The sequence below is a fragment of the Protopterus annectens genome, chromosome 6.part0 (genome assembly GCF_019279795.1).
Source record: "Protopterus annectens isolate FY-2018-M chromosome 6.part0, PAN1.0, whole genome shotgun sequence".
In the NCBI taxonomy this organism is placed as follows: Eukaryota; Metazoa; Chordata; order Ceratodontiformes; family Protopteridae; genus Protopterus; species Protopterus annectens.
Genome location: NC_056737.1, coordinates 41,045,273 through 41,061,911, shown reverse-complemented (window position 1 = coordinate 41,061,911; position 16,639 = coordinate 41,045,273). Strand labels below are relative to the sequence as shown.

The 16,639-nt window shown below is 42.7% G+C and overlaps 1 protein-coding gene across 3 annotated transcripts in view; it reads right to left on the bottom strand.

Moving 5' to 3' along the window:
* EIF2AK4 (eukaryotic translation initiation factor 2 alpha kinase 4) overlaps positions 1–16,639 on the bottom strand; it is a 3,701,979-nt gene that overhangs the window by 157,855 nt on the left and 3,527,485 nt on the right. For all 3 annotated transcript variants that reach the window (XM_044073832.1, XM_044073831.1, XM_044073833.1), the window contains one exon: positions 3,893–4,011. In XM_044073832.1, the coding sequence (XP_043929767.1) occupies positions 3,893–4,011 (119 nt within the window). The remainder of the gene's footprint in view (positions 1–3,892; positions 4,012–16,639) is intronic.

The following is a 16,639-nucleotide window of genomic DNA, read 5'->3' as shown; positions in this document are numbered from 1 at the left end:
AATGGACAGTGAAGTCTCAAGCTCTGGTGCCTTAGTCCTCTTTTTCTGTATCAGAGCTACAGGCGTTGGTCAATGAAGACTTGTTGGTCATCTTAGCTTGGATGAGTTCCTTAAGCTTTTGAATCTCAAGTTAAATTTTCAAAGAACACAGATGGATACATAAGGTCTTTGGCACAAATGACGGACAGATAAAACAGTCCCTATAGCTGTGCTCAGCACCTAAGCAGAAAAGTCACTTCAAATGATGATCATTGTGAGGAATTAGTCTCCCACAATCACATTTTCCTTTCTTTGATGACATGTACAAAACTTTTAAGAACAAATAAAAAAGAACAGGGAGGGTCAGCCCACAGGGATACTTATTTGTCCAATGGCTACGGAAGAGGCAGGAACAGTATGTCTGACATATGGAAGTTGAAGAGATACTTCAGTATTTGGGTTGGTGGCAAGAAAGTTTTGAGGTAATTCACACCCCTACATCCTTTATGCACCTCTTGCCTCCTTCAGGATGAAGTCTATGTTAGACATATACCACCAGAGGAAAGTGCTTAGGCATTGGTATGCTGGCAGTATGTACAGAAATCCTTGGTAGAACATCCCATCTGTTTGTGATACTGCAACAGTGATTGAAATAAGGACATCTACTGATATCATAAAAATGTATTAGATTCTGTTTAGGGCTCTGTCCCTCCCACTATGTACTTCCTTTTCCAGGTGGCCTTATTAGGAAGAATGGTATGTTGTACAATACTATGCTGATAACATGCAGCCTTCCCACTCCTTCCTCAGAACTCTGTGCTATGACTGCATTCATCAACAGAAACTTAGCAGGACAGTTAAGATAGATGTCATGGCTGCTATTCTTGACTCAAGTCTTCCTTCTTCCTTGAAACCCTATAGTGTTTATGGGGGGGTGACAGTCTGTCTTTTTTAATGTGTGCCACCTAAAAGTTATCCTTGATAGCAGGATGTTTCCAATGGATGAGATGGCATGATGTCATCCTATTTCTACCATAGGAACAGTGCAATGATCAAGCATCTCTTGCTATCACAAGACATTGCTGCGTGCGTGTGTGTGTGTGTGTGTGTGTGTGTGTGTGTGTGTGTGTTTCATTGCAGCTTGATTAATGCAACTAGTTCAGCCTTGTACTTGCAAGATCCACAACCTGATAATTTCCAAAAAGTGTAAATCTCCCTGGCCTAACAGCTCCTATGTCCCAGTACCAATATACTGTGCCACTACGTCTTAGGGACTCATTTTGCCTTTCAGGTGCTGCACCTTTGGAATCCACTAACCTAGGTGCCTTTGGGAGACTCACAACATTAAGCTGCTTGAAGAGGTCGCTAGAGATGCATTTATTTCAGCTAGCTTTATACTGCAACTCACTATTTTATTTAACTTAGCCAAACTTAGCAACATACTATTTAATAAATACATTTTAATAAATATTTCTTTGGATTATATAACGGATTGCTGACATTTCTTTGGCCTGAATACCCGTGGTTTATACAGAACTATTATTCGTGCATTCCTTTTGGCTGGTTCCTCACTTTTGTGCTTCTATTCTACACCTTTTTTTGGTGAGTGAACCATTTAACAGGGACACCGACTATATTCTCAATCTCTCAATCCAACATACTATTTAATTTGTTCTCTTTCCTGAAAAGAATTGTACATTTTTAGTTATTTTAATCTTCATATTCCTGTGTAGCCTTAAACAACTGAATAAACCTGAACTACACCTGTGAAAAGATGGCACTTGAGGCTTTGGCATCAGTTTGGTGGGGAAGAATGCCAAAAAGGTAAAGTATAAACTACCACAAACCAATTCTTAAACTCAAAAAATAAATAAAGAAAGAAAGAAAGGTTTCATAATAAATTTAAACTAGATGCTTTAATGATTGATTTAATTAACTAAGATTTTTTTGGTTGGCAGCTGCCATTCTTCTTAAGAAGAGAACAGATTCTGGCAGATCAAAGAACAAAAGACCTGCTGATACATACATACTGCCTTGAATATCATGAGCTGCCATTTTAAACCAAGCTCCAGAAAGACATATTTTGGGATGTTTCCAAAGCAGATTCTAAACTATGAAGGCCAGAACAACAGGATGATCAATGACGTGTTGGACTAAAATCCCATAAAATGCAAATAATACACAACTAACATCACCACATCCTACTTGATTTAACAGCCTCTCTTAGGCTAATGCCAAGACACATTCTCACTCAAAATGTCATCTGAAAATTTACCTGTACATGGAAACAGAGCAGCCCTGCCATCATGACCTCAATCTCTATTTTTCTTATTTACTCGTTTGTTATTGGGTAAGCCACGGTGGTACAGCGATAGCATTGTTGCCTCACAGCAAGAGGTTCTCCTGTTCGATTCTCGGCTGGAGTGCCTTCTGTGTGGAGTCTGCATGTCCTCCCTGCGGTCGAGTGGCATCCGAAAGACATGCGTGAATGGGCGTGCCTTCGCTGAAGGTTGGGTGTCAGGCTGGCAACTCGGCACCATAAAAATCTACTGCCACTCATTAGCTGACCGGAGTTCTACTGTAGTGACCCCTAACCAGGAAAAGCCGAAAAGACAAACAAACTCATTTGTTAATTGGGTGAGTGTAGTGGCCCTGAGACCCATTACAGTCATGACCTGGCCACAAGGGCAGTAAAGAGAATGCAAACACTAGCAACAGAATATGAGCATTTGGCAGCTGAAGAGGACAGAAACAGTTAAGTGTTATAGTTATATTCTATACAAAGGAAAAGATGTATTTCAATATATAAGCAAAAAAGATTCATTACAATATACAGGCTAGTATGTATAAGAACAAACTGAACCTGAATGAGAAGAGAGTGTTGGTATTTACCTGAATAATACTATGCCAAATAAACTTTATTTCCAGTCAAAGCAGTCCAAAATCTGAAAGGCTGAGACTCAGAATTTTAGCATTCAAGTCAAATTCATATGCAAGCTTTTTTTTTTTTTGAGATATTACAGCAGCTTTCTTATGAAAGATGGGAACTGTGTTTATTTTCTATTTTTTTTCTTTATACAATGCTTCTTTCCAAAGCACTCCTTCAATTGTAAAATCATGGCACTTTCTTCCACCATTCCCTGTACACTATTTTTATTTTATTTTTTTTTTGTTTCCTTTTTCACCCTTACGTTCCTCTGGATAGCCATACAAGTGCCCTGTAGCCTTTGTTGGGTCTACTGGCCACTCCAATGTACCCCTAGACTAATACTGACTTTCACTGCCAGGGCCAGACAGTGATGATCCTAAGGGTTTCCTGGTGGGTATGTTGTCTTACATCCAGCTAGGAAGGATTACTTTAAACCTACACGAAAACTGTTCCCCTCCCTCTAGGCATGCAAAGGAAAGACTGTGTCGATCTACTCCCTGATTCTGCAGGGAATGGACCTCAGCATGCCGCTCTACCTTTCATCTATAGCATACTGCAGCGGGCTTTGCTACTTCTGCCAGAAAACTCCAAACATATTGTGTGCCCACGCACATGCCTCCCTCCCACAGGATAGATATTCCCATCCTCCCTGCCACTCAAACACCCAAGCTGCTAAGCTAACTTGGACTGGCTGGATTGTAGTTAAGGTTTTATCCCTCAAAGCCAACAGAGCATCTGATTTCTTGTCCATTATTAAAACCTACAGCCAAAGCCAGTGAGTTTTTCCTGAAAGTAAGCGATTATTTTAAAACAGAGTACCACCAATCACCCTAAGGAGTATGCAGGTTGCTGAATAACACATTTAGACATAAACCTGTTTATCTCACTGCATTACTGCAATTTTTTTATAAAGATTCTATTCCACAGTTACAGACTTGCAGTTTGATTATGGAAGACAACATTTAGCCTTATGTGCCTACTTACTTTTTCACCATTTTAAGATTGTATATTTCATCACAGACAGACTTCAGGTAACGCTGCTTTGGTAGCTTAGCCATAAGCTGTTTTACACTTGAATAAAATTGGTCATTGTCTCCATCAAACTGAAAAATAAAAGCAAAAAAATTAAAATGTTCCGTTATTTTAACAGAGAAAAAAACTCTATTATTTGTCATTTCTGTGTAAAACACTGATTTATACTGTATCAAAATAATGCATATGACTGCACTGTCTTATCTATGTCTAATGTAACGGAGTATCTTAAACAAGTGCATGTGAACCATACTGGGCCACAGTTCATGGCTGACAGGGCCATTTCCTCAACATCTGGTGCCATTCCCTTCCAAGCGCACCTCACTCTGTACTTCCAGCAACACACAGTTATAACCTGTAGCTATAAGAAGAACCCTATCTCTTTTACCTGTTCAGCAGTTCCAAACTATACTCTAAGCATTACACAGGAGACCCAAACAGAACACTGAGGACTGGTCAGTTGCTGGGATATGAATGAGTGTGGTATTATTTATTTAAAACTAGGTGACAGAGTAAGGACTACTCCTCCTCTATTACCTGGGCAGCAGACCAAAACTATGCTGTACGCATTACACAGACGACTCAGACAAAACACTGACCATTTCTGGAACAATATTAGAAAAGTGCAAGGACCCACTATAAGAGCCTATTTCACCCTGCTATAAAATTACTTCCTAAAATGGACTTCTAAATACAGTTTGCTCTCCCTGACTGCTGTACTCTGTTCGGATTGATAAAAATAATTTCAACCTTGCACTGCAGCTATAGGTAGAGGATAAATTTGCTGCCCTACTTTCTCTGATGCAGTACTACCTTAATTTACCTCCACAGAGCCACTGTACAAATAAAATAAAAAAAAAAAACACAAGAAAGAAGCATTTAAAAGTGAAGGAGAATGATATTTTCTGCATATTTTGTTCACTTTGATAAATCAAAACTGATCCCAAAGTGGAGTTAGCCTGCTCCTTTCCTCTTGCTTCATTCCCTTACCATATCTTCATTCTACTTACCCATCCTAATTACAATTAAATTTATACTCTTCAAAGACCCGGCCCAACTCCTCCAACCAATAAACAATAAGTAGGCTCCACTAATTACTTAGTATAGCTTCCTGAAACCATTGCACATCATTTCCATACACATCACTTCCTACTTTCTCACACATCCTTTCCTTAAACCAAAGTTAAATCAAAATCAAAGTACAGCTCGACAATAACTCTACTATTGATTTTACTACCATAAAATACTCTAAAGAAAATAACCAGCCTCCTCACCTGATTCCCATTAACAAGTTGAAGTTAATACACACTACAAAACCTAAAACGATACTTTACAGATGTAATCCAACCCTTGCCGAGATTATTACCTCCCAAAGCCTTCACATACTGCAAAAGCCCCCCCTCCCCCACCCACCATCTTAGCAATACCAATTTAACATCTCCACACTACAACAGGAATTCCACTGTAAGTACCTACACAGCATGGATGATGGAACCATCTGCAACAAAGAAGCCAAAAAATGTTCCTACCTAATTATATTTAATCTTCCACATTTTACAGATAAAGAAATACTCCCTCAGTGATAGAATATCCTTAGATATCATAACACATTAAAACATGCCAGAGGATTACCCATCATTTACGCCAACTCTCTCAAGATAAACCTATACTCTAATCCTATTCCAAACTTTGTCAAACCAGAACTTCTTATCACCTCACTCAAAACAGCCTAAAATAACCAGATACATTTGATTGTAGCACATATTCTTCGCAACCAGTAATATTACGAGATGTAAACAGAACAAACAACATTATCTTACTACCAAAGCCCAGACTCGACTAAAAGTTACCCAAGAGAATACTGACTGTACCAAAAAGGAACAGTTTAATTCTATAGTATTTAAGTATATGAATATATGAAAACAAAATTACCTAATGTACTAAAATATCAACTTATATGTTATATCTAATGTCAAAAGTGAATGTGTGTGTTTTAATTTAGTTTGTAGTGTTTCTTATGTCTATCTCATGTCAGGTATAGATTAGGAAGCTCTACAAGTTTTTATAATTCACAGAAATGCCTCTGCCCCAGTAAGGTTGTAAATTTGTTTCATTCTCATCTAAAGTGAAATTCTTCAAAGTCTGGAAATATCAGCGATCACATAAAGGTGCTGTAAACTGCTGGATGAAGCAGATTTGTTCCACAGGATCACTTACTTCATAAAACTCAGTAGGAATACCTGTACAAACATGAGTATCACTAATGCTAAGGGTATACATTACATCTTGGAAAATAAACATCTCAAGTAGGGACAACGCTACAAAGTAAAGCTGATTTGTTTTGTTAATTATGTAGAAAATGTTTAATGAGATGTACTATACAGCATAGGGAAATGTGTACCCTGTACTGCTATACCCTTCCTTATACTAAATATGCTTTGCTAACTCACATAATCCCTAATATGTGCATAACTCTCAAACATACCAAATTTACCGGTTGTTGTTGTCTTTCGGCTTTTCCCGGTTAGGGGTCGCCACAGCGGAACTCCGGTCCACTAATGACTGGCAGTACATTTTGATGAATGGCGAGGTGCCAGCTCGACGTTCAATCTTCAACGAAGGCACGCCCATTTACGCATGTTTTTCAAACGCCCACCAAACCGCGGGGAGGACATGCAGACTCCACACAGAAGGCACTCCCTGCACTCCAGCCAAGAATCGAACGGGAGAACCTCTTGCTGTGAGGTAACAACGCTACCGCTGCACCACTGCAGACATTTACTGGTTTTGAGGTCAAAATAATGGGGTGCCACGAATTTCCGAGTGGCCCCTTTAATTCCCATATTTCCCTTTTTTTTTTTTAAATTTTTTTCTGATATCCTCACATGCAGAGGCATGCGCGATGATGTCAGCTTCAAGAACAGACTGCCAGCCTGTCGGCTTTCTGCTTAGCTGAAGGGGGGGTGTGCAGCAGCCGCAGCATGGTTGCAGCAAGGAGTGATAAATCTTGTAAATTTGTGCTTCGATACTCCTCCTGGGCCCACCTCATTTGCTCACACAACTGAGTGCAGTGAGATCATATTCTGATTTCAGGCACTCCTACTGTGTACAAAAAGAGCATCTGGGAAAGAAACAAAAAAAAAATGTTAAGCTTGTTGCCTGCCTTTCCTGTAAGTGGTCTAGACTGTTTGTAAGCTTCTGAGCCCCCAAGCCTTTCTGTGTTGGAGGGAAGCCTTCTAACTTAATTTTGTTTCTTAGAACTAGCCAGTTTTCTAGTTTCAGCACTCAAATCTGTTTCTTTGAACTCAGCACTTGTTCAGCACTCGTAAGCACTAAATAAGCTGCAAATTACTACAGCACTCAACTTTCCTCACTTGTCTAGAGGAAAGCAGTTTTTAGTACTTAATAAATAAGCACCTATCCAGGCATGTCTAAAGGTCAGCTCCCGGTGATTTCTCCTGTCTACCTGATGAATCTGGGCATTTTGGGGCAATGCAGCAATTGCCTCATGTACACAGACAACCCTCTCCTCCTACCACCCAACACTACAACCTGTGAGAGATGCACTTATATAGCCAAACTGGAAGCAAAGTTCTCTTCACCCAAGACTGGACTAGACAGTCAAGAGGAAAAGGTAAACACTTGCACCACACCACACTCATCACATAGTCCCTCAAAACCTACACCACCAAAACACACACATAGAAACACAAAACACACACCTACATTCGCGGATGCTCTCAATAAAAACCTGCCCAAGCATCAGCAACCTCCAAAGCAGAAACGCAAGCAAACTCCACCCCCAACACAACCCAAAAGACACGTAGCCCACAAACTCAGTGTGCCACTCAACCACAGCCCATAAGGCATAATGTACCCAACACTCTAGTCATAGGTGACACTATAGTCAGGCACACTGATGTTTCACTCACCAGGCTAAAAAAGGAGAAAGTTACTGTCAGCTGCCTGTCCGGTGCCCGGATCTGCCACATAACGCACACACTCAGGTCACTCCACAACAAGTACAAATATGACACTGTCATTGTCCATGTTGGTGTGAATGACCTGAGACGTACCTCCCTGGACTACATGAAAAGAGACATGGAGGAGATCTCCGATCTTGTAGCCCAGGCAGGTATGACCCTAGCCCTGAGTAGCATCCATCACCCAGAATGATACCACAGTACAAGGACAAAATTATTTACTTCAACAATTGACTAAGCTTCTGGTGCATTCTAAGGGGATCCAGTATTTGTCTGCCTGGGACAACATGATCGACAGACCACGATGTTTTGCCAGAGATGACCTGCACCTGTCGCCCTTGGGATTCCAGATACTGGCTAAGGCTCTTGCCAACCCTATAGTGCCTTTTTTAGGCAAGGTTCAAATGACAAATTCACCACTGTAACAGGTACAAGCAAGCAAAATATAAGGGTAATGCTACTCAATGCTAGAAGTCTAAACCTCAAAATGCACTCACTCGAGGCACTCCTTAAAATGGAGAACATCGACATCTGTGCAGTGAGAGAGACCTGGTTCAAAGCTCCAGAGAGCACCCCTGTGTTACCAGGCTATAATTCATACCACACCTTTCGGCCACCTAACCAGGAATGAAGCACTAAAGGTGGAGGTGTGTCCATATTCATTAAGGAAATCCACACCTCCAGGCTAGTTGCACAGCATAATGCATCAGAGATTATCCAAGTGCAACTAACTCTGGGCAAGACCACAATCCAAATTGTAGCTTGCTATAGACTCCCCAGGATTCCCACTCCTCATTTCTTGATACACTGGAAAGTATTAGGGTACAACCCAACACCCTAATAATGGGTCATTTCAACTACCCCACCATTAACTGGGAAAACTACTCATGTACCAACACTTTTGCTCAACGTTTTCTGGAATTCTTAAATTCCAACGTCTTGGATCAACTTATTCACACCCCCACCAGGGGCAGCAATATCCTAAACCTGGTCATTACCAACATGGGCAACCGGTGTTCCACACCAGAGGTCAAGTCCTCGGTCAGATCCGACCACAAGCTAATCACCCTGACCTTGAGCAGTATCCCACCTTCACCTAGAATGATGCCACAATACAGTGATAAGATGATCAGCTTTAATAATTGGCTTAAATTTTGGTGTCATTCAAAGGGGATCCAATGTCTGTCTGCCTGGGATGACATGCTGGACAAGCCACGCTGCTTCGCAAGGGACGGCTTGCACCTATCACCCCTGGGCTTCAGGATATTGGCAAAGGCTCTTGCCACCCCCATAGTGCCTTTTTTAGGCAAGGCTCAAATTCTAAACCTACCACCCTAGAACACAAAAAAGGAAAAAAACTAAGGGTAATGCTGCTCAATGCCAGAAGTCTCAATCTCAAGATGCACGCACTCGAGGCCCTTCTCAGTATGGAGAACATCGATGTCTGTGCTGTGACAGAAACCTGGTTCAAGGCTCCTGAGAGCACCCCAACACTATCAGGTTTCACCTCATATCATGCGTTCCGGCCCCAAAATCCAGACAACACCAAGAAAGGAGGGGGGGGGTGTCCATATTCATAAAGGACACACACACCTCAAGGTTGGTGGCAACGCACGATGCATCGGAGACCATCCAGGTGCAATTAACCAAAGGCAAGACTGCTCTGCAATTTGTAGCATGTTACAGGCCACCCTCTCAAACTCAGGAACCTCACATGGCCTTCCTGAAAACACTGGAGGGGATAAATAAATCTCCAAATACCATCATACTAGGTGATTTCAACTACCCTAATATAGACTGGGAACACTACTCAAGCCCAAACACTCTAGCCCAAAGGTTCCTAGAGTTCATAAACTCAAATGCCATGGAACAACTAGTCACCATCCCCACAAGAGGAGAAAACATACTTGATCTCATCATCACGAACATGGGATAACAATGTTCAACACCGGAAGTATACCCCTCACTGGTGAGATCAGATCATAAACTAATCTCGCTGGAGGTCCTCATCCCGCCCCCACCTGAAATAAAAAAGACCACAGTGAAAAACTTCTCAAAAGCCGACTTCACACTTCTAAAACTAGTGTGGTCTCCTTTAAGGCCCCTGAGCCAGTGGTAAACATTACTCAAACCGCCGAATCACTTACAAATGCCTTCTACCAGCACCTACAGGACTGCATGGATCAGGCAATCCCAAACAAAACTAAGACTCTTTGTACCAAAGGCAAGCGTCCAGTCTGGTGGACCCCAGCCATAAACAAGCTCTACAACAAAAGGAGGAAGCTACTACAAGATAGAGCAAAATCCTTGAAAGGTAAGGCACCTTTGATCATTATAAGTAAAAACTAAGAGCTCTCATAAAATCATCCAAGGCAAATTTTGAGAGAAAAATCGCCAAGGACTCAAAAGACAATCATAAGGCCTTCTTTAGCTATGTTAGAAACCTAGGAGGAAACTCCCAGATATGCTCAGAATTAGTTCAAAATGATGTGAAGATTACTGAACCTACACACATTGCCAACATACTGGCTGACAGGTTCAGTGCAAACTCCCCCCCCCCAAAAGGAGAGATATCTATACCAGAGGATTGTAGCCCCCCAAACATCTCCAACGCCCAGGTGAGAACTGCTCTCTCCAAGGCAAAAAACACAGCATCCATGGGACCGGATGGTGTCCCCGGCTGTGTGCTCTACGAACTCAATGAGGAATTAAACCCGCAGTTAGGACAGCTGTTTAATCTTAGCCTCACCTCAGGATACGTACCCAAGGAGTGGCACACGGCGACTGTGGTCCCACCGACCCTGGAAATTACCGTCCCATTAGCTTGACAAGCCTTATCTGCAAAGCCATGGAGAGGATCATAATGGAACTCATAAATAAAGACATAGGGAACTTGCAGACTTTGGATCCATCCCAGTTTGGCTTTGTCAAAGGCAGATCATGCCTCTTAAACTTGGTTGACTTTTCGAAACAGTCACCAAGGCCATTGATGAGGGCAAGACAGTCCATACAGCCTACCTCGACCTGGCAAAGGCCTTCAACACAATACCCCACTCAGGTATCATCGAAAAACTCATCAGCTTAAATGTAAACCCATACATCACAAGATGGGTTGCAAACTGGCTAAGTGACAGAACCCACAGGGTCAGAGTTGCTGGCGCCATGTCAGACTCAAAGCCTGTCACAAGTGGTGTCCCACAGGGCTCAGTCCTGGGACCACTCTTGTTCAGCATCTACTTTTCTGAAGTACAAGCAAACACAGGAGGGTTATGGCTGACAAAGTTTGCAGATGACTGCAAACTGGGCACCATAGTCGAAAACACATCTGACACAGACATCCTTCAGAAGGGCCTCACAGAAACGGATAACTGGTGCCACAGCTATGGCCTAAAGTTAAACGCCAAGAAATGCATAGTCATACCCTTCGGGAAAAACAAGGTTACCCCTAGCTACCATATAGGTTGTAATCCACTGAGCACAGAAGAAGTCATCAGGGATCTGGGGACCCAGGTTGACAGTAACCTTTCGTTTGACACTCATGTTGCCAAAGTAGTTAGGAAAACCTTCTACATTGCCCACCTGATCATGAAGGGATTCACATCTAGATCTAGGGAGGTCATCGTCCCCCTGTACTCATCACTCATTAGACCTATGATTGAGTACAATGCCCCATTCGGAATGTATCTGACCAGACACCTGCAGCAGCTGGAAAGGCCCCAAAAGTTCCTCACCAAAAGGATAAAGGGTCTCAAAAATATGACTTATGCTGCCAGACTGAAAGAACTCCAGCTCTATTCAGTCGCATACCGCTTGCTCAGAGGTGACCTGTGCCTGACATATAAGGCCATGTCAAACCCAGATTTGATGAATATGCTTCACCTCAAAAAATCTAGATCCCTCAGAACCACAAGGGCGGGAGACTTAAACCTTGACACGGTTATTAATAGAACGTGCTGGAGGGACAGATTCATCACCCAGAGACTCCCTATGCTGTGGAACAAAATCCCGGTACATGTGAGGCAGAGCACCTCGCTGGCCTTGTTCAAGAGGAATCTTGACCAATGGATGGGAGATCGCAGATATACCCCAGGGATTACTTCAGTGTCACTGCTTGACAGAGGCACAGCAAAAGAATAGGCATAGTTTTCTTCAAACTAAAGGGGTGTCGAAAGCCACATAACTATGGGCTAGGCTTATAAATACCCTTGGGCAGATAGCCTAGTATGAACCTATGAACCCTAGACATCCACATACCGTCCCCCCCCCCCCACCAATGGAGGTACGACTGCTGAATCCTAAACAAATGCACTTTACAAACACTTACACGGGTGCATGGATCATGCTATCCCTAATAGAACCAAGATGCTATCCTCCAAAAAAAGGAAGCCAATCTGGTGGTCTTCTGCCATAAATAAACTACAACAGAAGAAAGAAACTGTTGCAAAAAAAAGAGTAAAATCCCATGACTGGAGGAACTCCCTGGTCAACCTCAGTAAGAAGCTGAGATCCCTCATAAAATCCTGCAAAGCTAGTTACGAAAACAAAATTGCCACTGACTCTAAAGACAACCACAAAGCATACTATAGCTATGTCAAGAATGTCAATGGCAACACTCAGATCTGCTCTGAGTTACAGCACAATGGCACTAAATATAGAGAACCAACTGATATTGCCAACATCCTGGCAGATAGGTTCAGTGCTACCTTTACCCCCCCCCTCACCCCCTAGAGGGCCCATCTCTATACCGGAAGAATGCAAAGTTCCTGTAATCAAGGCTGCACAGGTAGGAAACACACTCTCCAAAGCCAAGAACACAGCATCCATGGGACCTGAAAATTTCCCAGGCTGTGTTCTCCACAAACTACAGAATGAACTGGCATCCTACCCAAGTACCATGTTCAATCATAGCCTCACCTCAGGCTTTGTGCCCACTGAATGGCACACCGTGACGGTTATCCCACTCCACAAAGGGGGAGCCATGACGGACCCCGGGAACTACTGACCCATTAGCCTGACGAGCCTGGTCTGTAAGGCCATGGAACATATCATCATGCAACTCATAAACAAAGACATTGGTAATCTCCAAACTCTGGACCCTACCCAGTTCGGGTTTGTAAAAGGCAGATCATGTCTCCTAAACCTGACTGACTTCTTTGAAGCAGTCACCAAAGGCATAGATGAAGATAAGGTGGTTCACACAGCTTATCTAGATCTCGCCAAGGCTTTCGACACCATCCCCCACTCTGGAATTATAGATAAGCTCACTAATCTAGATATAAATCCCTATGTCACAAGATGGGTTGCCAACTGGCTCATGGACAGAACCCACACTGTGAAAGTAGCAGACTCTAAATCCGACTTCAGACCAGTGACAAGTGGAGTACCACAGGGTTCAGTCCTCGGTCCTCTCCTGTTTGGTATCTACTTCTCTGAAGTACAGGCTAACACAGAAGGTCTTTGGCTAACAAAGTTTGCAGATGACTGCAAACTAGGAGCCATAATTGAAACTCCTAATGATGTGGACATACTACAGAAGGGTCTCACTGAGACAGATGCCTGGTGTCAAAGCCATGGCCTGAAGCTCAATGCCAAAAATTGCATTGTCATCCCCTTTGGTAAAAACTCTGTACCCATGAACTATCACATAAGTGATAGTCTATTTAATGCCAAAAGTGTGATAAGAGACCTTGGGACACAGGCAGACAGTAGTCTCTCCTTTGATAATCACATCACCACAGTGGTCAGGAAATCCTTCTACGTGACTCACCTCATCACAAAAGGTTTCTCATCCAGAAAAAAAGAGGTCATTGTTCCCCTCTGCTCATCACTCATTAGACCCATTATAGAGTACAACGCCCCTTTTGGTATGTACCTCACAAGACATCTACAACAACTGGAAATGCCACAGAAATACCTCACAAAGAGGATAACTGACCTCAAACAGATGCCCTACGCAGACCGTCTCAAAAAACGCCAGCTTTACTCCATTGCATATTGCCTACTCAGAGGCGATCTCTGCCTAACATACAAAGCTATGTCAAACCCAGAGCTGTTGGACATGCTCCACTTAAAGAAATCCCAGTCCCTCCGAGCTACATGCTCTAGGGACCTAAACCTTGTCACCACAATAAACAGAACATGCTGGAGGGATAGATTCCTTTCCAAGAGACTTCCCATACTCTGGAACAGACTACCTATCTATGTCAAACCGAGCTCCTCATTAGCACTCTTCAAGAAAAATCTTGATGACTGGATGGGAAATAGGAAATTCACCCCAGGGATCACTTATGTGGCTCTGCTCAACAGGAGCACAGGAAAATAATTTTCTTGGGTGGCGAAAGTCAGGGTACCTTTTTGGCTAGGCTTATACAGGCCCTAGGGCTAATAGTCTAGTACCTACCTATGAACCTATAACTAAGCCATTTTATTCAACTGCTAATCGGGCGGGAAGACAGGTACAGCTGAAAGAATCTGGTATTAAACTAAGTCCCAATAAAAAGTGTTGTTTTCTTTGTATTTTAATGAATGCTGTTTGGTTGTAGTTTGGGGCAACTATGAAACTTACTAGTTAAGAGTTTTGGCTACATTGTGGGATGCTACAGTTAGTCTTTGCAAAGTTGATTGCCAATTGTATAAGTGGTGCATCTAGTATAAGTGTTCCTTCGAGGCTACACCAAAGATGAGAACTAGGAGACTGTATTCTTAATTTCGCGCTCTCCGTTACTAGGACTGGAGTTTAAAAAAAAAAAATGGAATTTTGTCACTGGAGGTCTGTGAGTCTCTTTCTACATGCCTATCTAACTTTGTGAGTAGATGAGCATAGTTTTGCTTGGAGTGGCATGCTAAGTTCAAGGATTATGTCTTAAGCCCCGGGAAAAGTAACTCTTTGCAAGTCACCCCACCTAGCTACAATATCCTTAGACTAGACTACACAGCCAAAAAGGGAGGAGGGGCAGCAATCCTCTATAAAGCAGAGCTACAAGTTAGCACTGTAAATCTTAGACCACCTTTAGACAATAGTGCTGAAATACTCATCTCTAAATTTCAGGTCAACTCATGTAAAGCCATAAATATTATCTGTATCTATCTTCCTCCAGGAAATAACATTAATACCCTTGAAAATATCCTTAACTGGCTTTCTATTAATCTCCCACAAGAAAAGTACAGTTTTGTACCTACCATAAATGTAGATGTCCGATAGGTATGCATCTGCAGTCCTTACATATGGGTTGTCCTGCCTCAGGCAGCCCTTCGGTCGGCTGGATTCCAAAGTCTGGGTCCGGCGTCGGCTGATGTTGCCCTTTCCCCGACGTCAGAGCGCCTGGGGTATAAAAACGTCAGCCGACGCCATCTTCCTCAGTTTTTCTTGTCCCAGATGCCAGGTGCCCTCTAAGGAAGGCTAAATTTGGAGAGATGCAAAAAATTCCAAACATGCACAATAATATAAAACAAATACACCATAACAGATAACCCCAGCTAGCTATAAGAGGGATAAGTACCCAAGAAATACCACAGAGGGGAAGGAGGGAGGGTAAACCTGACTGCAGATGCATACCTATCGGACATCTACATTTATGGTAGGTACAAAACTGTACTATGTCCTTCAAGGATGCATCTGCAGTCCTTACATATGGGTAGGATACCATAGCCAAGCTGGGGGTGGAAGGATCTAAGAAAAGGATGGTGTAGCTAAAATGCCCTGCAGGACTACCGTAGCAAAGCCTGCTCTGGATCTGGAATATAAAGGTAAATTGTAATGCTTGGAAAATGTATGCACGGAGCTCCATGTAGCAGCTTCTAAAATGTCTTTGGTAGCCACCTCTCTTAAGAAGGCTGTGGAGGTGGCTGTGGCTCTGGTGGAATGAGGTCTAATGTTAGCTGGCACAGTTTTGCCATGAAAGGAGTAGCAGAATCGAATGCAATTCCCTATCCATTTTGAAATTGTCTGTTTGGAAATTGCTTTTCCTTGTATACCAGCAGCATATGCTACAAAGAGCTGGTCAGTTTTTCTGTAAGACTTAGTTCTGTCCAAGTAGTAGCGCAACTGTCTGTGAATGTCCAGGGTATGCAGAAGTTTCTCCCCCTTATTTTGTGGATTTGGAAAGAAGGTAGGCAGGTGTATAGCTTGGTTCAATGAGACCCTGGATACCACCTTTGGCATGAATGAAGGATTGGTTCTGAGAGAGACTCTGTCCTGATGAAAAATAAGAAATGGTTGTACTGCCATGAGGGCCTGCAATTCAGATACTCTTCTTGTTGAGGTTATGGCCAGAAGGAAGGCAGTCTTCCAAGACAGGAACTGTAGTTCTGAAGATGCTGCTGGTTCAAAGGGAGGTAGAGTTAACTTTTCCAACATGAAGTTAACGTCCCATGTAGGCACTGATGGTTTCCTTGGAGGATTGATGTTTTTAATTCCTCTTAGAAACTGCCTTAGGAGAGGATGAGAGAAGACAGGTGGATCAGTATTGTATTCTGCTGAAATTGCTGAAGCATGAATCTTTATGGAAGAGTAAGAAAGGCCATTGTGGAGCATTTCTGCCAAGTATTCCAGGATATGTGCCATGCTCATCACTGTTGCATCTAGGCCCTTTGCGGTGCTCCAAGTGCGGTATCTTTTCCATTTTGCTGAATATGCCTTTCTTGTGGAAGGCCTGCGAGCTTCCATGATGATATCCTTCACTCTCTTTGATAGCTTTTCCTGGTGAGGAGTCAAGGT